The 26,224-nt window shown below is 42.5% G+C and overlaps 1 protein-coding gene across 5 annotated transcripts in view; it reads left to right on the forward strand.

The window, feature by feature from the left end:
* The window catches only part of LOC119175870 (uncharacterized), a 273,943-nt gene that overhangs the window by 208,107 nt on the left and 39,612 nt on the right, over positions 1-26,224 (forward strand). For all 5 annotated transcript variants that reach the window (XM_037426886.2, XM_075876320.1, XM_075876321.1 and 2 more), the window contains one exon: positions 24,851-25,697. In XM_037426886.2, coding sequence (XP_037282783.2) covers positions 24,851-25,697 — 847 coding nt within the window. The remainder of the gene's footprint in view (positions 1-24,850; positions 25,698-26,224) is intronic.

Here is a 26,224-nt window from a genome sequence, read left to right on the forward strand (position 1 = left end):
GAGCTTGTGTTGGAGGGAGTCTTTTATGCACTGCTGTAGCGCCACGGAATTGTTCATGCACACTGATTTTCGATTAAAAAATGACCTCATCGCCCAAGAATAGCGGTCGGTCTACTGGGATTACATATCCGCATTTTTGTCTTATGCAGTTCATCATGGAATAAACACAGTACAGGTGATAATTTTATTCAGGAAAGCTGCGTGATTGACAGCAATTGAGCCTGCTTGATCTTGCTCCTATAATAGTATGAACAGGTAACAGTTTAACCCACAGCTTTCTTAGATTGATTGTCTGCATTACAGGGATGCCACAAAGGTTTGACTATTTGAAGGACAAATTATTTTTGTTTCAAGCAAACCTCCCACTGCCGTAAGGTCAGCTCCAGCCTTGGCCTTGCAACCGTGTGCTCATTATCATATGTGCTAAATGACTCTCTAGAGAGGAAAAAAAGATGAAGGCAGGACTCTGGGCAGTGTTAAGTTGACCTTGCGAAGGCGGTTGAACTCCCAATGCCGTCATTGTCAACAATTAAGAACCAGCATTAAGCGATCGTGGCTGAATCGCAAATAAAGGGTTCAAATTTCGTGTTAACAGCCAAGGTTTCCTTTTTTTTTTTTTTTTGGGCTACAGATAAGTTGATACATAGCGATTTCAGCTCAGCAAACTTCACTTAACGAATGTTTTTTCTTGGTGATTTTAGTACATTGAAACTAAGGTGTCAATGTTGTGAGGTGGTAAACTAGTTGGTGTCAATGTTGTGAGGTGGTGTTTAGCGTGCAGTTGCGTGGCATGCACTTTAGAATAGAATTTATTTTTAATATGTTGTATACAATATTAGCCATTGATATTTTGTAGACGTTTGTGTGTCCACACAGAGCCATCCCACAAGTTATCTCGCCTTTACAACATTTTATGTCTGTCCTCCTTTAAGTGGTTGTTGAAAGCTTCACGTTTCAGCTTTGCTCCCACTTTTATAATTCCAGCTGCTCTCTGAATCTTCCGCATGGCACTTTTTTGTTTTCGTTTGCTAGGGGACCATATCACAATAGTGACATCAAAAAGGCAGTGTTATCTTATCACAAAGCATGTGCTACTTGTTGATGCTTTGTTTCAAGTGTTACTGAGACCTTGGAAATTCAGAATCCATTTCTCCCAGTTATTTACATCTTGAATGCATTCAGACCAGAATGTCTAAGTTGTGATATTCCATCTCGCTTCCGTTTGATGACACTGAACTCTTCACAAGCTTATTTTATGTTAAGCTCCAGTGCTTAAAAATTCAACATGCCGATTGTTTGAGGCCTGCTTTTGTATTTAAACCTTTGTTGTTGCCATTTGCACCCCCTTGTAAACAAATGACGCGGACAGTAAGTTTAGTTGGTGCAGTGTGAATTTGTCAACTGCAGCAGCCTTAATCCTTCAATGGTACCATAATGCAACTAATGCAAACATTACCGGAGTTTCTGATACTTCTGGTTAAGCAAAGCAAGTTGTTTAGTGCTTGCCCTCAGCAGCTGAATGTCGGCTAACTTTTGCTACTTCAATAACTTTCGAACTCTTTCTTTCTTTTTCCAAACCTGCATGGGGTTATCTAATCATTTCACTTGTTTTGGTAAAGGGCTTGTACATCTTGCCAAGTTAACTCGGGCACTCTTAATTGCACTGACGTAGCTTGCCAACTGTTAACATATTCTAATATATGTAGCATTCCTTTACAGTGTGCATCACACTTCACTAGTCATTGCTGTGCTGTCATTGCATGCACATTTTTGACCCCCCTGCAGCAATATTGCATTTATCTCTCTGCTTGTAAACACTGGCCTAGCATGACTCAACACGTTGAGAGCAACTGTCGTCACGTCGGCAATGTATATATGTTACCTTAGTGAGCCCCGAATACTTATTTACACAGGCAAAACATGACTGCTCATTCCCCTGTCAAGCTAAAGTGAAAGTACCATTCATCATCATCAGCCTGATTATGCTCACTGCAGGACAAAAACCTCTCCCACGGTCTGCCAATCAACTGGGTCCTGTTGTTGCTGTCATTTCGTACCAGCAAACTTCTTAATCTCATCTGCCCACCTAGCTTTCTGTCTCCCCCTTACCCGCTTGCCTTCTCTGGGAATCCAGTCAGTTACCCTCAATGACCAGCGGTTATCCTGCCTATGTGCTACGTCCCCGGCCCATGTCCATTTCTCTTCTTTATTTCAACTATGATATCCTTAACCCCAGTTTGTTCCTTGACCCACTCTGCTCTCTTCTTGTCTCATAAGGTTACACCTGTCATTTTCCTTTCCACCAGTTGCTGCGTCGTCCTCAATTGAAGCTGAACCCTCTTTGTGAGCCTCTAGGTTTAGTGCATCATTTTGCATATCTGCATTTTTTGTGTTTTCAGTCTATTGGCCCTTGCACTGTCGTTTACTGTTAAATATCATGATACTTTATAAGGTAGAAACTCTACAGTGACCCATCAAAATTTGATGCAAGCTTGCAAGCAGAGAAGGGCCAGTTATTGTGCTTGTGCTAAAGGGCCCATGTGCTTACCAACACAATCAAAATTGTGCCCTATATTGTCGAAAATTGCCGTTTGAGTTAATGTAACTTCAGAATACTTAAATATACTGTGGCACAAATTATCAACATTGATGCTGCTGTTCAATGTGACTGTGAGTGTATATACAGATGAGTTTGCTGTCGTTGAATACCTAACGAAAGGCATGTATGCCAAGGAACGAGAAATGCAGTTAAGAATGGCTGAGGGTTAGATGAAAGGGGGACTTGGGTCCTGAAATGTTTATTTTTTATTGATTTAGCTGAAACTTGTTGAGTTTCGATTGCAAACATACAATTACTTTGCTTGTATAACATCTACTTGCTAAAATGTCAAACATCCTGTATACTTTTTGGGAGCCTAATTTGCATCTCAGAGAAATTACATGTCTGAATGACCTGGAATGAGCACAGAATGCAAACAGAATAGATGTCCTAATAAGAGTATTACAACAAAAGTTACGGTATATTGAACATTCGCAAATGAGTCTAGTATTTCGGTCGCACGCATTCCTTATTCTAAGCCCATTGATCTTATGTTCAAATAGGCATAGAAAAGTGGTCAACTTAAAAACTATGTGTAGTACTAGAAAAAAAGAATTGCATATTTAAAATAGAGACACAGATGTACGTAAACTCTAGTAGTTTTATTTAAATCGATAAAGAATAAAAAAAAATTCAGCCGCTGCATACCTGCCAGGACTATGCAGGCCGATCCGATCCAGGCTTTTTGTGACAAATTGCATTTTATTGTGAACAAATTGAGGAGGTGTTAAATTCGTTGAATTCCCCAGCCAAATGTGTCCATTTGGCCCCCAATTTGTATGAACCGAACACTTTTCCTCATTGCGGCGAGGGATGTGAACTTTCGTAGCTTAGATGCCGAAGGAAGGCCCAGAGCAGCATGCCCTTCGCAAGTATTAGCACGTTCAGCACACACACAGTCTTCCTGCAATGCGTGTGATTGTTTGCCACTACTACTGTGGACGAAACCAAGCAACATCAGCAAACTTCACTTAGCAAATGTTTTCCTTGGGGATTCTTTTAGTACGTTCGAGTGCAGTTTTATTGTATACATAGTTAATAGTTTCTCACTACAGTTTACATTGAAACAAAGTTGGTGCCAATGTTGTGAGGTGGTGTTTAGCGTGCAGTTGCGCGACATGCACTTTAAATTTATTTTTAATATGTTGTATATGATATTAGCTATTGATATATTGTAGACGATGTTTGCGTGTCCACAAAAGGATGGGAGTTGTATGTGGAGTTGCAAGTAGTACAAAAAGATGCTTCCAGTATTTCACAGCATGCAGAGCTGCCGAGGTTCTCTGCTGCACAAAAAACACAAACAAAAGAAAACGAATTGTTGTGAATGTGCGTGCACTCTCTTCGACCTGTTGTGAATTTATAGTGCTTTTAACACTACTATGTATGGTGACGACGTAACTGACGGAACTCCAAAAGTGTGGTTGCGTCCAACGCTCGACCAGTTTAAGGGATGCGGCTTTCCGCAAACACTGCGGACAAAATCGCGGTAGATGCGATCATAGATAGAAAAAAAATTCAGTTTAGAAACCACAAGCGCAGCTAGCACACGCGCATTAAAAACAGAACTGCCGTTTGTCGCAACCGCCGCCCACGAAAACGCATGTGGTCGCAGCAACGCGATACTGATCTACAAGCTCCAATGGCATGCGGCTGGCTACTATAATGCGGTGGTAGATAAAATGCTAGAGCAGGTGAAAAGGCTAGAAGCGTTTTGGCGTTTTTGTCCAAACAATCTAGAAACTTAGCGAAGCCAGCTGCGCTGTCTCGTCCGTTCACTTGTGTCCCAGGAAGACAGTTGCGAGTTCTTTCTACAGAAATAAATATTGCTAGTTGTTTTGATGACGCGAAATTTTAGAAGTATTGGCGCACATTCTCTGTGACACTTGCACCTTAGCTGGCAAACCCCCCACCCTTGTGTGTTTGGCCACTCCAAGCCATTATAAGACCATAACGACAATGTCTACATTTAGAGGGTTGTTGGCGACCCCCCTCCCCCTTTTTTTTTTTCTCGCGAATAAGTCGGCGTGACGGAGTATTTAATACTAGGTGACAGTATTAAATACGACTTGCCGCTATTCGCGATGTTGCGAATCATTTTTGATCAACTCGTTTCAAAACAGCAATTGAAAAATGGACACTCTTTGAAGCAGAAACGAGGAAATGCCCAGGCAATGCATGCTAGCGTTATACTCTTTCATGTTTTAATTAGCTCTACATTCTAAAAAGAGAGTAAAATGGGTGCCTCTTCGTCCCACAACAATAATGTTCATCTGGCTTTCCTGAACTTCCTTTTTTGAAACTGTGCTGGCCACTTTTCTATCAAGAACACTATGTGACGCTGATTTAAACTGCCCGTTGTGTGGTGTTAATGCGAATACATAACGATTAATGTTGTGGGACAAAAAGACACCCTTTTTACTTTATCATTTTGTAGTCACAGACAGATGCACCATCAAGGTTTCAATAGTACTCATGCATTTTTGAGACAGATTTTTCGAACGAGTTTATACCCAAAAGTTCAATTTATCAGACTAAATCACACATTTTGAGCCTTGCTTTTCGATCTTGAAAGCTGCCATTTTGTATTATGTTGGCTTTGTCAAGTTTGGCTTTCAGTGGCTAGTCGTTGCCTCCAATATTGGAGGTGGTCACTATCTTCCAGTTTTAAAGGCTGTGTTCGACCTTCCTTGGCTGGCAAAGCTGTCTCAGGGACGCAACTTTTCTTCCACTCTTCCACTGAACCTTATTGTCATCACTAATACGCTACCAGGTTGTTGTTTGGGCATTTGTTTTTCTATTCGTATTGCATGTGTTCATGTTGGTGGTGAGTCGAGTGTTCTTCAGTCGTGATGCATATTGTCTGTTGTGGTTGCTCGGTAGCACAGCACTCGGCTACCAACTTCGCGTCTTCGATCATAGCCACGGTGGTAGCGTTTCGATAGTGGTGAAATGCAGGAGGCTCGCGTAATGTGCAATGCTAGTGCAAGTTAGAAAACCCCAGACCGCGTCGCCAAATCCCAGCAAGCGGACGAGGCATTGCATGCAACCTTTTGAGACCGGCGTCAAGTTTTGTTTGCTTGGTGCCATGGAGTCACCAGCTGTGACACTAGTAACGCGCTGACAATGTTACTCTAGTCCAAGTATAATTTTATCTGTTAGTCTCCAAGCAGGGCATCATTCAGGATATTTTTAGGTTATTCTAATCGAAGTAAACTTCATTTTCATGTCTTAAATAATTTTTTTCGGGCTGTTAGATTTTTCAGACAATTTTTGGTCTCCACTATGTCTGGAATGTCGGTCAGTGATTGTATTGGAGGGTATTGACATGCACAGCATTCCAGTATATACGAAGAGGTCTACAGACAGCATACCAGTTGAGAAATAGAATGCATTTGGTATCTACAATAACAATTGTGTGCTTGCCAAGTTCCTTGCACCTTCAGATAGCTCTTCCTATCGGGCCTCTGAGAGTTAAGGCACTTTGCACCCACTCTGCACTTTTTCCACTCTTCCAATAACGCAATCAGCTCACCACTGTTCACCAACATACTGACGAGCACACGTTGAATCATGCTCTTTCTTTCACCTGTCTTTTACTGGTGATTTGAGTTTTTCGATTTCTTGAAATCAGTCAAAGTAGTGCGACGAAGGTCAGACATGCAGAGCGAGAGCATTTCCAAATGCCGACGCCTCGACAAAAACTCTGATCATTGACATGATTAATAGTGTATTATCACTCTGGTTAGTATGCGCCACACTGAATAGGTCACAGTAGTGTCAATGTAGCAGGGCACTGAATACCCACTTTGAGCTTTTGTACGCTCTTCTAGGTGACGGGTGCCATTTAAAAACCTGGCGAGAAATGCACAAGCTTACTGAGCTTGAAATTTATAGTGCTGAAACGCAAAAATTTGCAGGCAAAAAGTAGAGCAAGTTTTCTTAGGGCAAAGAGTCCCCAAGTGTTGCTGTGGTAATTTGTGGTCCCCCTTTCACAGTGCTGACTTCATACTATATGGTCAAAAGACCCAACAAGGCGACACACTCCCACTTTGTGTTCCTTGCCTTCATTTACCTATCTATTGATACTGTACTAAACACTGCACTAAAAAGAAAATGCTTACACCAACAAGGTGAAAAAAAAATCTAATGATCCATCGATTATGTAAACTTTGCTCATTCATAAGCATTGATGACACTGTCCGACCCTAACCATATGAGCATTACTGGCATGTTTACTTATTTCAGCTTTTGGACTTGGGCTGGTATATTGTACAATGTTATGCTTATTCTGTATTCCTATCCACTGCTCAGTCCTGTAAATCCTGTTAAAACACGGGTGTATTGTTGCTCGCACCACTAGCTAATTAGAAAAAAAAAAAAGGCCGTTACAACATACCTGCCCAGACTGAAAAGCAGAAGTTGATGTATTGTCACCGTCGTGTCATCCATACAATCGCTACTGCATGCGCTTATCAGTTTTTTCATCATGGGGCTATCTATGCTATCACAATTATTACTAATTAACAGACTTGTTAATTTTACAGAAAATAGTAATTGATTATTAGTGATGCACAAAATACATAAAGGTGTAACATGTTCATGTTCAGAATATGGTTGCTCTACTGAGAAGCTGGCATGGCCACCTCAACCAATTGATGCCCACTGTTGCTCTTGGGCAACAACCACAAAATCATTTTTTTCCCGTAAACATACTCTGCTGCATGATACTTTTAATGTTATGTGCGGTAAGGGACAAAGGCTAGCGACCGCCTTGCAAACAGATACGTAGAGGTAGATGCATTACCTTTTTTGTGGTGCTTTGTTTCAGCACCTCAGAGGGGGCGAATCAAGATCTGCACACAGGAGTACATTTGACTATGCAGAACGGGATGTCACTGCCGTTGTAGAATATATATGAGCACGTTGAATGGTATGGCCGGAAGTTACACAACAGATATCTTCCCATAAAAAGGATTGTTGCTCACAAGCAACAACGAGCTTATGTGGAGTTGCAGGCAGTACAAAGATATGCTTCAAGTATTTCACAGCATGCAGAGCTGCCAAGGTTGTCTGCTCAGAAAAAAAAAAAAAAAAACTGATTGTTGTGAATGTGCATGCACTCTCTTAGACCTCTTCTTCCTCTTGTACTTCACTCCCACAACACGTGCAACAATTTGTATGTCATGGAAGAAGAAATTTAATTGTACCAAAACTCTGTTTAGGGTTCCATTGGCTGCCACATCTTGCTGGGAATAAAATATCTGGGGACTTCGGTTCGGATTGGTATAGGGCTGCTGGTTGGCTTCCTGGATTCAGTTGAGATTTGCGCATCCCTAGACCACGCTTTGAGTATTTGTTTTGAGAATCCTGATGACACCATTTTGTCTTTGTAATCAGTGCCTTAATGTCACTGTAAGTAAAAGTCTGGGTCGCGTTTGTATACATGGTGTCTAAGCGGAATGCATAAGATTATGTGCTGGCTTCAAGGCCGTGCCACTCCCTAGAATAATTCTGATAGGTGAGAGAACAAACATAAAGAGAGAGAAAAGAGAACACAAAAGAGAAAGACAAATGGAGAGAAAAAAGGAAAGATAAAAAGATAGAATGAGTGTATAGAGAGTGTGAGAGGTAGAATCACCAGCACCAGTGAGGTGAGAAAAAACTGATGAAAGTTCTGCAAGTTCAAGTACAAATTTCTGTAATGCGCCAAGTGCCACCTGCATCTATACCTCATGTCATGTCGCAATTGTTCCAAGGCCTTTCATTAAGACAGGTGCCCAATGTTGCCCAGGAGCAACTACTCACTACTCGCCTATAAATAAGCATAATTTTTTTTTTCTGAGAATCTAATTGGCATATTTTGTCCCTCCCTTTGTGCATACCAAAGTTTTCTTGATGTTCTACATTGTCCACTCGGGACAAAAGCCTCTCTTAATAATCTCTGCCTTTCCCCTACTTGCATGGACCATTTCAAATCTAAAGAAATAGATAGGAAGAAAGGGAGAAAATAATAGGAGGCAACAGAATATCTCGGTTTTATTGCCTTAACTATGTGCGCAGTCCTGAACTACTGGGACATTTGCTTGTCCTGTTGGATCTCTGGTCCACTCTTATGGCTTTCCTATCTTTTAATGTTATACCCAATCTTTGATTACACTGCACGCTGTGTTCTTGGCTATAATAGAATAGTCGCACTGCTGTCTTCTCTATTAAAAACATTGTTGCCTTTTCGGTGTTATCATTTGCCACAGATTTTACCTGTTTCAGGAGCAACTTTTCGCTTTCTCACTAGTGCCAGAGGTGTTCACTATTTTCTTTTTCCTGTTGGTCTCGAAGGGTAATTGGCCATAAGCTGTTTCCCTAGCACGGTATTATCGAAAAAGATTGCCATCTAGAATCCGCTGTGGTATTGGCGTTTAAAGAGACTAAAACAGTGGATGGATTGACTTTGAGGTAGTGATATGTTCAATACGAAGTAGAGCACATAGGCAGACAGGATGATGCCTTGCATGCATGGTGTTACTGAAAAGTGCACCCTAAAGACCCCATATCTATGGAGCGTATGCTCCAAACTACGTGACGAGGCCAGGCAGTTCAGCTGTCATGCCATTCATGCAAATCTTTTAACAGTGACAATGTAATCAGTAGCTTCGAAATTCTTCGTCACTTGCACTGCTTGTAACAGTGGAATGTACATGATTTTCGACTCGTGGGCACTACCATCTCTAGCTGATAAGTAATTGTTTTTGTGGTTTTATATGTGGTAATAGGAAAAGATCATAGTCGTGCATTGTTCAATCTAACGGCCCAAACGTTTTCATGTCATCAGAGTTCATCAAAGCACTATTTGCGACGTTATCAGTCCTGATGGCAGCGCTTAAGCATGTTCAGAAATAGTGAGGGTTACGTGGCAATATTGTTATATTGCATATTTACAATGCTTACAGAATGAAAATATGAAATTTTATTCAAAGTAACATGCTTTAATTTCGATTCTCTTTGGTTTGTGTCGCATCGATGGCATAATATTGGCTGGTTCACTTGCATAAGAGTGAGCACGTCATTTACGGCAACATGATGTGGTTATATAAAGCAGTTGCATACACTTGTGAAACCTTAAAAATTCGGTGTCATGTTTTGTTTCTTGGGTACTGTAAATTAATGGTGGCAGAAATGTCTCTGCATTTCTGGAGCAAAAAATGGCAGTTTAAAACACTGTCTTCATATGGAGGGTAACAAAATGTGCATGTAAAACAACCAAGTTAAAACTATGCGTCTTTAAAAAATTGTGAATCCAAACACTGGAGAACTTCAGAAAAGCCCATTATTCACATTTCACATGCACAGTGAATGAACAAGTATAAAATAAGCGAATTGAAATGACCACTGGCAATCAGAAGTTCACGTTTATGTTTTAAAGATTAGGTTTGTAGCTATGGTCTGTCACAAAGTTTTGCTGGCATGGTTACTTAAATGACAAGTTATAGCATTGCTTCAATACGCACATTCAGCATCAACCTAGCACCACATTCCATGACAATAAGCGGGTTTCTTGAATATGGCCCTGTGTGGAGCAAGAAGGAGCATGAGCAGCTATGCCTGAGCACTAGCCCTACATAGGAGTTAGAAAAGGGCTTCTACAATATCCCATTGTGCATCCATCTAGGATGCCACAACACTTGTGGCACCTGGTAGTGCTGCAAGGTGCTGCTAACTCAAATATGTATGGCACCGTTAACCATAAACAACAAGCAGTACTGCGCTGTTTACCTTTTGTACTGTCGGAAGTACCTGTGTATGTAGGTGAAGCGAACAGCACTAATTTCACCGTGTAATGCCTAGCTGTGCCCTTGTAAATGTCGCAGTATAACATTAAACGAAGCAATATACATTAGACATGGACGTAATGTCATAGTATAACGTTGAAAGAAGTAATGTACTTAAGACATAGACATGAAGTGACATTTAAGTGCAATTCTGTAAGCTGGAGGAAACAAAACATGCCAAGAAATGTCTCCAAGAAAGATATCAGTATATGATAAATATGGTCAAGCGTCGTCAAAGTTGGCTAGGGAATGGTAAACAGCAAAGTACTGTAATAAATTGGACACATAAGAGTGGGGTATGACACTGTATGATGCTCTCGTATTGTGCGCTTGAATATCCAAAAATTTCTATGCATGCCCGAGTTAAAAACTAAAATAAAAAAAAAGAGCTGCAGTTCTATTGGCCGTTTTAAAATTAAGCGTATAAGTGTGGATGTGGTGGTTAAACCACTCGTATGTTTGGCACAGTGGTTGGCAACATTTTCTCCACGAGTGCTGCCACTGCTGCTTTGACAGTGATATGACTATTGCTTGAAAAACTCCCTCGGGAACGCACACCTTCCCTCTCTGTATCCTGCTCAATGTAGGCCGCATGAACTTCTGCCCATTGGTCTGGTGCAGCTTGATGATGGCCATCATAAACAATAGCGGGAATGGCATACTTGTGGTGGTAAGGCACTAAAGTTTCAAAAACCATGCATATTGAATCCGGCTGGGATCTGGGGAACTGATGTGTAAAGAAGGCCGCAATTTGTGTTGCTTCGAGCAGGGAACAGTATAGCACAAAGCCACACACACATACAAGATTGGGTGCTTGTTGGTACATAATTTTTGTCAGATTCTTGTGAAAACAGTGATTAATATAGTTGCAACTAAAGATGATAGCTGTTTTTGTGAAAAAAACAAAACATTCGTGACAAGAATGCTTGGTGCCATTTTCTTTTGCTTATGCACTTGATTTCTATTTAATAATTGCCTTATACTAATACAGAAAAACCTGTATATTTTGATTCTCTGAAGCGGTTCATTGTGTGTGTAGAGAGATAATGAGAGCTTCTCCTGGCAACTGTTATCAAAATACTGCGGTATGAAAAAATTTTTTTCCTTAGCCGTTCCTTTGGTCTAACCGTACTCCTTCAGAGGATGTAGTGAAACGAAATGAAACAACTTGCAGAAAGGCTGAGGCTGCCCAGTTTAGGCGTTATGGCACAATAGAAAAAAAATTGGAACAATTAAACAAGCTTGAATTACTGGGGTATACGACACAGTAGCTGCCCTCAACTTTTACGCTGTATAGTGAAATAGGGTGGGAAGCTTGCACTCTGCCCTGCTGTAATTTATTGGATGTATCCAATGCGCGGAATACCAAACATCATGACTTTATTTGCGCTTACCGAAAACAGTGGCGACAACGGTATCGGTACAAACCATTTGTTACTGGGCTACTCGCATAGCCGCAACGCACGTGGCGGGACTCCCTAGAGGAGTGCAGCAAATGAGCGAATCTGCGCCGCTTTTTCACTCAACTTTCACCCTGCGCTCTGGTGGCTCCCCAGCACGAGCGTTGCGCGCGTACACAGGCCCTGACAGTGGTGTCTACAGCAAACACTGTTGACGCCACTGCTGCAACAGCGGCAGAGAGCGACGCTAACGTTTGTCTGGTGGCCAGCTAGTGGCCAATTTCTTACTTTGTTAGGTAAACGTAACATGATCGTGAACACTATGGGAACTGTGGAGCTGCGACAGCTTTGCAGAAATTATGAAACTTGCTTTGCCGCGTTGCAACACAAAGGTCCTTCAGTGGTGGGCCACACATGTGCAAGCAGCCGGTACTACCTCATTTGTGAAAGAAGGTACGCACATAAAATATACAATGACAATGTTCGCACGCCGAATACTTTCATTCGGCGGCTCCAGTTAAGCGTGTGAGGCTCCTTCGACGTGATTACATAAAACGTGTGTGGCTGCCACGTTGCTCGAAAACGGTTGTCAGGGGTCTCCGAGACTGCCGTCCGAAACTTGAAGGCCACTTGCAACGCCTCCTAGATTTCCAGTGCCTGCCGGATTATCGGCGGTCACTTGGAAAGCGGCGGTCGTCGGAACTACGGTGGTGGCGCTACTCAAGTAGGGGTATCTTCAAATATGTTTTTATCTTTTTGGCACTTATGTGCAACAAAAATAACGTAAAAAGTTTTAAAAAGGCGTAAATGTAATTATAATTAACCCTACATAAGTCATGCCGTCATTTAGAAAGCAACTTTTTTAATACACGGCATCCTCTAAAATTAGTAGCAAACGCCAAAATTGCCGATCTCAAAGGCCAAGTACATTGACTTTTACCCCTACGTAGGCAGCGCCGCCATAGATGACCGGCGTTTCGCGCTCATCCGCCAGGCACGGGATTTTGGCTGTTGTACCCCTCAAAATGCCTTTCCTACATTAAGGAATTTCTACAGGAATGGAATTTAACTGCCCCGCCATTCTTGGAGTGGGAATGGTTGAACTGTCTATGGTTATTTTTCTGCAGTTTGTTTCATTTTTTGTGCGGCTTTGGTAGTGGGGCACAATGCGACGCCCTCAACCAGTGCCTCCGCTCTAGGTCTTGTCGTTTGCTGCGAATCTGGCAGGCGTTGCCACTTGTAACTGTCACATTTACAGTTTTTCGCTACTATTAAAATGAGAAATAGTTTCATAAGTCAGGAGTGCTGCATAAGACATTGTTATACAGCTGAATATTTTCTGTCTCGACGCGCGAATCCGAAAATGACGCTTCTGCAGGCCGACTTCGTATAATCACAGCCTCCTAGTTTTTCTTTGCCTGCCGGATTATCGGCGGTCACTTAGGAAGCGGCCGTTGTCGGAACTATGGTGGTGGCGCCACCATAGTTCTGAGGGTGTCTTCAAGTAAGATTTTACAAAAATAACGTAGAAAAGTTCTTAAAAAGCACAAACGTGATTATAAGTAACCTTACGTAGTGACGCCGCCATAGATGGCAGGCGTTTCGCGCTCATTCAGCAGGCAACCCCTTCTGTACAAGGCATAGCCTCTGAAATTAGCAAAGGCTAAAACTCTCGAAGGCCAAGTACAAAGTCCCTTACTCCTCCGTAGGTAGCGCCGCCATAGATGTTGGGCGTTTTGCGCTCATCCGGCAGACAAGGGAAATCTAGGAGGCTGTGGCAACACCAATGAAAAGCATAAAGTTAAATTTAGGAAACCCTATGATGGAAAGTAATCGATGATTACACCACAGCCTCCTAGATTTCCCTTGCCTGCCGGAAATGCCCTCGAACACCAACTGTGGGCCGTCCAGCGGGCCGAGGCCGGCGCCAGAGCTCAAGGGCTCGTGGCCGATACTTAGGTGGGGATATCTGCCCACATTCCTGAACTCGCCCCCCCTCCCCCTTTTTTTTTCACCGAGAAGTAGACGCCACGTTGCCCACTTGTAGTTCACGTCGCCAATTAACCCAGGCACGCACACCCTAACTCTGCGAAACGCGACCGCTGCGGATATCCATCGGCGGGGGGACGCCACCTCAAAAGAAAAAATGACAGTGGCTTAGCTCAGCTATGCCAGGATATACGTAGCGTTAGCAAAGGTTCAGCTGTTTATTCTTAGCTTTCCAGAGTGTCTAGAATTAGATTGTTTATCATGCTTACTGCTGCTGCAATGACACGGGGCGACGCCACCTCAAAAGAAGAAATGACAGTGGCTTAGCTCAGCTATGCCAGGATATACGTAGCGTTAGCAAAGGTTCAGCTGTTTATTCTTAGCTTTCCAGAGTGTCTAGAATTAGATTGTTTATCATGCTTACTGCTGCTGCAATGACACGCACACGGCATACATATTATGTGGCACATGTATATTTTCTGCTCAACGTCCTGATAGCTTCTCTATTGCCACAAAGACGGCTCGGTGGTCAGTGAAGTAACACACTGCCGTCTCTATGGCCCCAACACGGTATTTGGAATTGTCTGTCTTTCTGTAATAGCATAGCAGCGCCCGCGCTGGCGCTAATATGCCTGTCAAGGTCATGACGTCACTCCTCTGGAAAGCTTTCCTGATTGTCTAGAATTAGCTTGATTATCATGCTTACAGCTGTTGCAATGACACACACACGATATACGTATTATGTGGCACATGTATATTTATTTTGCCTGGCAACTACTTCGGGATTTGATGAGTTAAGCTTCTCCGCTCTACTGCACCGTTGAGCAGCATTGCACTCTCCTTCTCCATGGCTATACACCTTTTCACAGGAATGAAAAAAAAACACTGCCATGATGGGCTGTGCGCGAGAGTACAAAGGCTAAGCAGCGTTGTCAGTGCATTTTCGAGGGGACACGCCAATTTGCATAGCCCAAGGAGGGCTATGGCGGCACCCAGGGAGGCGTTTATGAAAAGGTGAATACCACAGTGGCAAACGCCAGTCAGAGGCGCTATAGCGGCTCCAGCGTAGTGTCAGATGACGACTGCACAGAGAAGGCGCGCGCTTCGGCGTCCATATGTCTACCAAGGCTATGACGGCACTCCTCTGGAAAGCGCACACCGGCGGCGACGAGTCACTCGCAGCCGCGGCCGAGTGTGTGGGAGGGTGCCGGCTCCGGTGCGTGACACCACTGATCCTCTGCGCAGCGCATCGAATTGCGCACACACCGGCGGTAGCGGAGTATCATTGCGCATGCGCAGACCAGTTCCACGCAAAATTGGCTCAGCGAGGCCAGTGTAGCTAATGCTACAAAATGCGTTTCGGGGGGCAGACCAGTTCCACGCGAAACTGGCTCAGCGAGGCCAGTGTAGCTAATGCTACAAAATGCGTTTCGGGGGGCAGCTACACATCGCGGGAAATATGTTTCCTATTCAGCAGGCGCGGCTATGGCATGATAGAAACGAAAGGTGGAAGCTTATGCCGCTGTTACTGCGCGTGAAATAACTTGACGTGCGGCTAACGCCGGCGTTGCTGGCGATGTTATAGTTGCTATAGCAATGACTCATGCGATGGATATTTGGTGTCGTCTCCGGGCCATCCCGGCCAACAGGCGCGTGCCGTGTTACGTCACCTTCGCCGCAGTACATCAATGACCGGCAAAAAAGCGTTTTAAGATTTGGAAGAAGCTGTTGGCACTAGTCACGAAACAAATCAGTTTGTTCAATTGCTCATGCGTGTATATGCCACATAATTGTGAGTACTGAGATGATTGCTGACGTCTAAAAAAGTTACTGGCAATCATTCGGGACACTGCGCGATATTTTTGCAGCCATAAAAAGTAACAAAACTGTCCGTCAAGTTTGCAGCCATAAAAAGTAACAAAACTGTTCGTCAAGTTTTTTTACCCACCACTTCTATTCTTCACGTTTACGGGATTTCCCAAATCTCAAGGTCGCCAGCTTCCCAGATCCATATTTCGATCCTGAGAGCCTGTCAAAAGATTTGACAGGCTAATGCTAATGTGGGGGACAAATGCTAATGTGGGTTTTATCGATTATTTGTTTAGTGCAGTGGTTCAAATTATTACTTTTATTGAAATAGTAGTGCATATTCACTCAGCAAAATTTAGGAGATGAATGGTTTGTATATATTTGTTTTCTTTGTACATATCTATATTTTATACTGCTCCAAATTACGTCTTCCATGATAAAAAATGAAACTTTTTTCTCCATAACCTCTCCTGAAACTTTTTTTCTCCGTAACCTGCTCCAAATTTAGAATTGAGTGCTCGAAAAATAACATTTTGCTGCTCCTAAAAGTGCTCAAAATTCTATTTTGGCTGTTGTACCCCTCAAAATGCCTTTCCTACATTAAGGAATTCCTCCAGGAATGGAATTTAACTGCCCCGGTATTCCTGGAGTGAGAATGGTTGAACTGTCTATGGTTATTTTTCTGCAGTTTGTTTCATTTTTTTGTGCGGCTTGGGTAGTGGGGAACAATGCGAAGCCCACAACCAGTGCCTCCGCTAGGTCTTGTCGTTTGCTGCGATGTTGCAGCTTTACAAGTTGTAATATGTCAGTTTTAGTGAAATGTGATTCACTCACCGTTGCAGATAAATGTAGGGTCCCATGCCAGTGCAGGATATTGTACGAAGTTACCAATTTTTCATGAGTGCGTCTTGCCAAAACTCCTTCTAATCTGTTGAAAAATGATAGTAAACCTAAGTAGACGCACGTTCACGCTTCCTGGACCACAACAGATTGAGAAATGCATTGGGATGGCGCTGGGGACACATCACTTGGCTTTGCAACAGATTGTCTCACACTGAATAAAGCACTGTATTGAGTGAGAAATTTTCATTATTAGATAATTCATTCTTTACATTTTGATGCCAAGTTAGATGAATTATTAATTTTGATATTGAGTTTGAGCACAATGACCGAGCAATGTATACCCTGGTGGATAAATTCCAGGTTTCACTTGTAGAGTCATTAAAACTTTTTGCGTGAAACAAGTTTTAATAGGGAATAGCATAATGACATTACACTCTGAGAACCATCACCACTGAAAGAACCCACGCAGATGCTAGCTCCAGATTCTCCTCCAGGTATTATTGTACTCTATGCTGTCTATACCCAGTGGTCCATTCAGTTCTGTGGTGGCATTTAATGTAACTGTACGAGTGTATTACTGTCCGAGTATGTTGTATTTGCGCTGATTTGATCAAAGAAGGTTATGGCAAACAATGAAAAACACGTGCATACTGGCCGCACTATGCGAGGGGTGATAAAAACGGCGGGCCAGGAATGGTTCTTGTGGACACTATCCTGTGAAATCCTGCGGTAGTGACCGTGTCGCCAAGCACGATCATATCAGAATATGGCTTTTATACTTGCAAAAATGGCGTGGAACCTCACAGGTATCGTTTTTCACTTTTATTAAAAACTATGATAAAGATAATGTGCAGTTAAAAAGAGCACGATACTTCCCTCACACTAGCATAAAAAAAGGGTGTCTCACAACAAAAATCATTTGGCCATCTTGTACTTTCTTTTTTGAAAACTCTTCCCTGGACACTTTTTTTGTAATCAAGAATGCTATGTCACGCTGGTAATGCACATGTCGTTTGTGACCTGAAAGCACCAGGTCACAAACGATTTGCTTGTTTGGCAACATAGTGATTTTTTTTTACAGACCTTTGAAACCAATGTGTGTGTGTGTGTGTGTGTGTGTGTGTGTGTGTGTGTGTGTGTGTGTGTTGAGAAAAATGTGCTCGGCTGATTGAACATCAGAAAGATGTGTTCCACTCGTGGTTATGCTTCAGTAACAAAGTTCTCTAATCAAAAGGACCTTTGGCAGTCAAATATAAAATTATGGTGTCAGCATTGTAATCTGACAGTGTTGAGTGGTATAATTGCCTGAAATTTATGCCAACTATTCACTAGAATGCTGTTGTTTGAAGTCTGGGAAGATTTATATTCTACCAAAAAGTATTCCTGGAGGTCCACTGCTTGTATAATGTGTGGAGGTGGCCTTTTCAAACAGTTGCCAGCAGCTTTAGTTTTGCTTTTCTTGTTGTATAAGGCACAGGGCCACATCCTGTGTTGCTAGTCGCTCCCATGGCATCATCACGCATGCATGGGTGCACACCTGTTAAACGCATGTCGAACGAAATGTATCTTGCAACCACATCTGATTTTCTTTGAGTCTTAAGATGAAAGCACTTCAGCTTCAAAAATGTTTTAGCAAAATATTTATTGCCTTAGATACTAGTCATTTGCCTGCTTCACATCCTCTTCTTTATATCTTCTGTAGCCCATGGGCAGCCACCGTCACATCTAGGTGCTTGGTCTTGCTCCACTAGGCCAGGCATTGTTCAGAAAAATAGAGAGAAAACTCCAGATACGCAAAAACAAAATGAAAATTCACTACATTCACTCGAAAAAAAAAAAAAAAACTCAATCAGGGGCAGAAATTATCATTGAGGGAAATACCTTGTTGATCTGAAGGGGAGGTAGGCGTGCTGGAGATGTGGTTGAGGGGGGGGGGGGGAGGGGGGGTACTTGTCACAATCTGGCTATGCCACTGATGGTCACCGTTTCCAACTTGATTTTTTCATGCGTATGAGGCCATTATTTATTTTGAGCTTAGAGTACTCCTAATAGTCGTCGAATTAACTCGAACATGTGTGCCTACTGGAATTTGTTGCATAGAGGCATGCGCACCGTAGGATTATTGGAGACAAAGGCTGCTTAAACAAACCGATCGCTTACATATAATTCCGTACAGTCAGATAGCATGACAGCGTGAATAATGAAGCGCATGAACATTCAGGCCAAGCGTTCACTTATACTTGGTATATATAAGTGCAACACTTACATCCAATTGAAAGAATCAGAGCTGCGAAAATCGCTGTTCCTTGGTCGGCGCTCATGTATCCAAGGCATTGCACACAGTACAGTAATAAAAACCTCTCGATTATGGTGAGCATCACTCGCAACTGTTTTGAGAGATAAAGTTGACTAAAAAATAACTCATTTAACATTCACATAGGGATACTTCACAGAAACTCGCTATGCTGGCGAACATTGAGCACACACATGCACAGATCGCGCTACTAGCTGCCATGTGCTGTATGAAAATGCAGTGGCTCAATAATATATACGGTATATTGAACCACTGTATTTGATTATGTTACCAATCAAACTAAAGAATCCAATTTTTTCATGCAATATTTATAATATAAAGTAGGTCATGGTTTTGCAATAATGTTGGAAAGCATCGAGAAATGATACAAGAATAGTGCTAGCGATATGTCAACAAAAATCGGCAGCATGGCGTTTTTCATGGCCGTTGCATCGGCAAGAACAAGCTAGCACATGCAGTGCTAGTTGATCATGGCAGTGAATGGTGAACCTTGAAGGTAAAGCTCCTTTTCACGAAGAATTACCTGCTATATTTTTGTTTAAAACATTTATTGGCGCAACGGCTCCGTTAGCAATTGAGCAAGCTATTGGTTGGACGTGTGCAGTTCTAACATCTGTAAAACTGTGTCGACGGGTGCACATCTCTTCTAACATCTGTAAAACCGTGTCGACGGGTGCACATCTCTGTAGTACTGCAAAGGTAAAATAAAAGTGCATTTTACCCCTGGCCCAACTTTTTTCTGCCAAACCCAGCAGTATAGGGCGCTCAAGATCACATTTGCGAAAATCGGCTGTGTGATGTAAACTTCTAACTCGTCTTTGAAATAATCTGCTCTCAGTTGTAGAGCAATTTAGTAGAGCTGTAAATCTTTTTCCATGGAGACTAGTAATTCTAGCTGGAAATGGCTTTCTAGCCGGGAATCATTTCCAGCCTGAAAATACCATTCCCCGCTGGGAATAGAGCCCGTTGTTGGCTGGAAATGCCATTTCCAGCAAGAATTAAAAATTCCCAGCCTCACCAGCCATTTTCTGCCGGAAACCTGGCTGGAAACTTGATTTCCAGCTGGAAATACCCAAGCCATATTTATGTGAGCTGTTTTGAATGTTTTTGCATAGTTTTTTTTATTGCTCTTTCAGCTGGCAGCCAAAAAGTACTTCAATTTTTTTACACTATTTTTGTTGCTTTATAGCTTGTAATTTTTTAAAAGAGCACTTGATTTTGCATAATTATTTTGTAATGTTGGCGGGAGTACTTTTTAAACTGGAAACAACTCTTTTTCAGAGACAAATGAAAAATAGCCGATTTTTTTCTCGTGGTAACAAAAGAGTTAGTGGTGACAAATTTTCAGTAGTCACATTTTTTTTTTTTTTTGTCAAATGAAAGGTCTGTCCCCAAAGCCTAAAAAATGTAATGATAAGCTTGTATTCACTAGGAAAAATTAATTTCAATGTTTTTTTAAAGCATGTTGGTTCGGTTCCTACTATGCACTGTACCTTGATATCATGGCACTGAATGAGCTTTTAATTGTGTTCAAGATAATCATGAACATTTCCACCGTCGCTCTGCTCTATGGCTTGACATGTTGACACACAAGTGGCCATATTGAGCGGTTTCATTGATTTACGAACAGCCATTTCCCTTGTTTTGTTAACTCGCACCATCACAAGTACCCAAACTGAGACGTAACATTACCAGAATGGATACTGTGCCCTGGCATGCTGATAGCGTCGATGTCAGTATATGCACTATTCAAAAATTAACCCTAATGTCAAAACAAAATATCCTCAGCATTTACTGTATTGTCAGTACCCTGTTAAGTATTTGATGAGAGAGTCATTAAAAGTAATTATGCATCCAAATCTCATTATCACAAAATTATCTCTTGCTGCTGTAGCGGAAGAAAACGGAAGTCTACTAATGACAACACAAAGTTGTGCCTACATATCTTTTTTTGCCCTTAAATTCCTGATTAAAACATCTACCTTGTATTCTTTTCTTTGCTGTGTGTTCATATATTCGTATTTTCATGAAAGTTCAATCCCATTTGTACAAATATCTTTATTCCTTGTTTTATTATATTGGAGGATCAGTTTGCCGTTATTTGATCAGAACTCCTGATCAGATTTTTGAAATCGTGGTGTACATATAAAGCTCTGGTAAATAACAGCAGGAGATTTAATTTAGTTTTCACAGTTTGGGGTTGCATGCGTCTTAAATTTTACTGCTGTTGGTCTGTCTGGTGTTAAGACTGGATGCACGTTGACAGACTGATTGTGTAGAAGCAAAAAAATGTAATACTGGAGGATGTCTTGCACGTATGTGTGACCATTCAGCCCTTCTGAAATATTTGAACAAGCTGGACAGGACAGTTCCTTTTGCCACTTTTGGACTCGCCTTTTCAGTCTCGTAGCTCCATTGGTGCTTTTTTTTTTTAATTCTAGGTAGTGCATGGGCATCGCACCACTAATACAATATTACTTGTACAACATGGCCTGTCACCCTGTTTGTCATTTAGGTCATTCCATGCCAATTCATTCAGCGTTTTACCGACCATCATGAATATGGTCGATAAAATTTCCACGTTTCTCGAAACTCGTTCTGGTCATTCATTTCCGTTGCCAAATATTTTCCTATCTTTTTTATTAGTCTGTAGTTTAGTGCTGACTCAGCTAGAGGGCATCAAACAATTTTTTTTAAAACGTTTTAGGAATGCACTAGGTAAAATGGTATTTGCGGCAAGGTAATGAAGTGACCTAACTGTAAAAGTAATGACTTACTTATTTACATTTATTTACTTACATTCTTCGAGGGCTTTTTGCATGAGCAATATTGAATAAATTTGCCAAACTTGTAATTTTTCCAGAAAACATTGCAAACTCAAAGTACACAAATAAAATATGTGCTGGTAGCCTGTTTGACATGCTACCAATTAAAAGTAATCGAGGCCCTGAAGATATAGATAGCAGATAGTCTGGAAAAAAAACAACAAAAATTTATCTTTTTGGGAGAAAACCGGTTTTTGGGGAAAACCACAGGATGAAAAACTTGCCTTGGTTATTGGACTAGAAATATGCACAATATCTCATTCGAATGCCTCATGTATCAGCTAAAAAGAGGTGAAATTACTAGAGAAAATTCGAGAAATATTTTTGTTGAAATTATGTATCTCCCGATAGTTTTTCGCCTACGTAACTAAAGCGGCATGACTGGCTAATTATTTAAAGCCGTAAGTAATCCTGGAGATATGGTGACCTCTTGGGCTTTCTGCCATGAGACAATCTGCCATGAGACAAATGCACATTTGCAGAAAGTTCTGGTGGGACTGCAATCTTGAGCGTCAACGTTTCTAGATACTATCGGTGGGAAATGCCTGCTGGCACCAAATTGTATCCGCTCTGAGGGTGGTGCTGGCGTAGCATTGAGATCGAGCCGGCGGCGGCGGCTACTCGCCACTTTTCACAGCAGCGTTGAAGTTTTTTCCTTTTTTTTTTGTTGTTGCTCGCTTGCTCAGACCAAAGCGGCGGGAGCTTGAAGGTTTCGGTCATCGCAAATTGTATTTCACATGTGACACGACGATCAAGCAGGCCTGAGTGAATTAGCAGTTTTACATATGGTAAACATGCCGACCTTTAGCGCCCCGGGCAGTCAAAATGGCTATGCCTCCGAAGAAATCACTTGCGGTCGGTGGCACTTCTTCAAAGTCCCAAATGACCCTGCAGTTATCAAGGCCTGGGCAGCTGATATTCGACGAAAAGCCTTCCAGGTAACAGTCGAAGCCTACATTCACGATCTACATTTCGAATTCGAGAATTTAATCAATTGCTACAAGCACACACCGTAGGCAAAAACGTCAAAATTCTACGTGATAGGTGTACACTTAGGCTTGGTGCTGTTCCTCGAATTTTCCCGAATATTCCTATGCACTTGTCCAAACCAGTTTCATTAATATGCAAAAGGAAATCTCGAAACATAGAGAAACCGCAAATTTTGAGGGTCGTGTGTTGGCAAGTGGTAGCGATGTGCCTGACGTTAACCTGATGTTCTGATGTGCCCTGGTGTTCACGAAGCTACTGATGTCCCCTGTGATACAGAGTTGTGTCTATAATGGTGGAAACTTGGTTCTCTGCATTACAAGACCTGCATTTAATCTCCAATTTAGTCTTGCCGGGTGCTAAATTAGAAATAACATTATGTACTTGATTAGCAACTGCCATTTCCTAACTGCTTGTTGTCCAATGAAGTGTCACCTGGTACTGAATTAGAAATCAATCTTTTTGTACTGGATTAGAAACTACCTTTTGTTAACCTTTCGTTCGGTGCAGTTTCTTTTTCTGTATTCTGCACTACCTTCTTGAGCTTGTTGGTGGCATGTGGTGCACCGTAAAATTTCTTGGTTACTGTTCAGGCATTTTAACAGAAAAGGTATGCTAACTTGAAGCATGAAAGTGGTGCTGTGCAATTGACGCACTCGAAATAGCTTTCAGGCTTAGTATAGAGCAAACTGAGGACTGATTTCCTCTGCCAGGTTGACTTTCCAGTGAATATAGCTCATTTGCCTTTACCAAAGTTTAGTTGCAAGGCCAGTTTCACAACCGATGAAAAGATGTTTCACTGATGCTGGTTTTTCTTTGAACTCGATTCTGCAACTTTTGGCGCCTCCACAGGCAGCGACAAATACTCGTTTTTTGAGTGCTTTCATGGTCAGACCCTCTAGTGAAAAATGCTCATCATTAAAATGGTTGCTTTCAGCATCACACTCAGAAATTGAAAGTCTCTTTTGAGAACCTCAACTTTTTTGTGTCACGATGTTTGCAAAAAAAAAAAAAAAATTGTCTGGATTCTGATCACTTTCTCTTTGGAGCTGGTTGCTCTGAAAACATTGGGCGTGTATCTGTCACTGATTAACAAAATGCAAGAAACAAGCGCTTTTTAGGGAGTTAGCGCAGTGCTGGCCACTGAAGCTTATGGGGGTGGGCGGAGTGCCTGCCGTGGAAAAGTATAAATGGTTGAGGATCAGTAGACTGTTTTTGAATTATTTTCTGAGGGTCTGTCAAAAAGCCGCCACATGAAATATTGGGAGTCTAACCACAGGTATCCTGTGTGTGCATATCTAAGGCAGCCAAAATGAACAGTATGTAAATTAATGTATCAGTGATATTGTTACATAACACATTTACAGCGTCATGGGTCACCAGTGGGCCACAGCGTGTTCTCTTGTATGCAGCTGCGAATTTACGTGCATTTATCTGCTTGCGGCTGCGCTAACTTAATGACACTTGAATGTAGAAGTATGATTTTTGTCGCAGGAGGATACACATGCCTTGTCCGCGACACACTCAACAAAAATGTGCTATGTGCAGTGTGATCCACGTGTGATAACTCTCCGTCTGGTGCTATCATCGTAGGTTCTAAATTGCAACTAATATATAATCTATTTCACTGGACGCGAGGTTGCACGATTGTTTTTTAGAAACAGTGGCAGCATGTTGCTTTGATGTGTTGATTGCAAACTTTTCCGCAGCTTTAGAAATATGTCCCGTTGCATTAAGTGTTGGAGTTTTCTCGGCTGCTCCAAAGCTTTTCAGTCCCCCTATGAGAAGCTCGTTCCATTTACGGACACAAAGAAAGCGCACCGCCTATGAAAAAAGTCAAATGCAATAATTCCATGTGTTTTTTTTTTGTGTGTGTGTGACAATCACTTCGTGTTTAAACATAAATCTATGCGAAGAAGGCAGGAAACAACTTTGCGTCTTCTCAAATAAAGGTGCTGAGCACCAGCTCCATAGGTGGCAGCTCCATTTCGTTGGAGCAAAGTAAGATACAGGCATAGTGCCACGTGTGAATCACTTTGCACTTAAAACCAAACCTGCGATTCGCATGCCTCGGTAAACGTGTTCATCAGATTAACTGTTCACTCCTGGGTTCAAGAACAGTTTTGCTACAGCAGACATATTTTCAGCAATACGTGAGCTTTTGAACTCTTAACTCTATTCTTGAGTTGATGTTGCCGAATGTGGTAAGTGGAAAAGTAGTAAAACATATGGGCATTGGTATTTTTGCTGTGCAGTTGACAGACGTCGCAAAGTTGGCACGAAAAAGTGCACTCGTGAGGAAGAGCTTCGCAAGAAGAGCCCCAGCCCAACACCAAATCTCACAACAGCAGCTAGCTACAGCACCCATGCAGGCGTAGACTGTGAGCTACCATCTTCCATCAAAGAGAAAAGCCTTCCACCTGACCCCCCGCCTGTATTGGGCATAGTTTCTACCACATCCACTGAGCCACCACCTGGGACAAGCGAGAGTCGTCGTTTGGACAATACTCAACTGCAGCAGTGCACTGCTGATAATGTGCCGTGTGTAAAGGCACCTGAGGCAGCTCCTGCCGAGCGCCCTCATGAAGAGGGTGTTCCTGGCACGAGCTCGCCGCCGGCCACGATGCGCAGCAGTGCAGGACCCATAAAAAGCGAGCCCAACGCGCGGCCCTCCGACGGTCGTGCCTACCGTGACTCGCCCGGCCTTGCCGCGCATCTGGAGTCCTTGCAGCAGCAGCAGCACACCCGGCTCATGCAGCAGCAGCAACAGCAACAACAGCAGCAGCCCCTACCGCCACAGCAGCAGCAGCAACCACCGGCGGGCCTGTACCCACCACCGCGTCCTGCAGTACAGCAGCCTGCTGGTGCTCGACCGCTTGTCTATGGGCTGCAGTCTCCCTCAGGCGTCCTGGGGCATGTAGACCCACTGAGCAGCCCACTAGCCTACCAGCAGTTGCTGATGGCCAATGCTCCAAGTCCGTATGTTGACATGCTTTGGGGCCAGAAGATGCCTGGTCTGCCACCACCCACCCAAAGCCCCTGGGCTATGTCACAGCTGCAGGAGGCACGTGCTACGCAAGAGAGACAGAGCATGCTTGAAAGGTGTGTGGCCTCTATGTCAGCACCACATCATTTACTGCGAGAATGAATTACAAATTCAGAAGTGATCCCATTGAGCTACTGTTAAACTGCTTTGAAAGTTAGGCTGCTCCATTGAGCAACTGAACAAGCTGGGATTAGCTGAGCATCTAATCCCAGATGACCAAAAATGATAATCTGGATGGTAATCTGGAATTATTAGTTTTTAATGGCCCATCATTATGGAATGTTCTTAAAGGGGCGTGGGTTCTAAAAAGTGATTCTTTATTTTTGAGTCGGTGTGAACCAAACTTCACTGTATTACCCAGCTTTTTATGCCGATTTCAAATCTGTATTAGTTTATAGATAGATGCACTAGTTGAAAAATTAGTGCCTGCATCTTATGGTCCTTCATTATTTGCTGATACTAAAACAAAGGGCCCGTCATCAGTATCATCCTACAGGCCATTAGCACTATAGAATTATCTCTGCACGGTTTTTTGAGGAAATGATAAACAGGTGACTCGTGCACTTCCTTGAAATATTTGGCC

Source organism: Rhipicephalus microplus, chromosome X (assembly GCF_043290135.1).
Source record: "Rhipicephalus microplus isolate Deutch F79 chromosome X, USDA_Rmic, whole genome shotgun sequence".
In the NCBI taxonomy this organism is placed as follows: domain Eukaryota; kingdom Metazoa; phylum Arthropoda; class Arachnida; order Ixodida; family Ixodidae; genus Rhipicephalus; species Rhipicephalus microplus.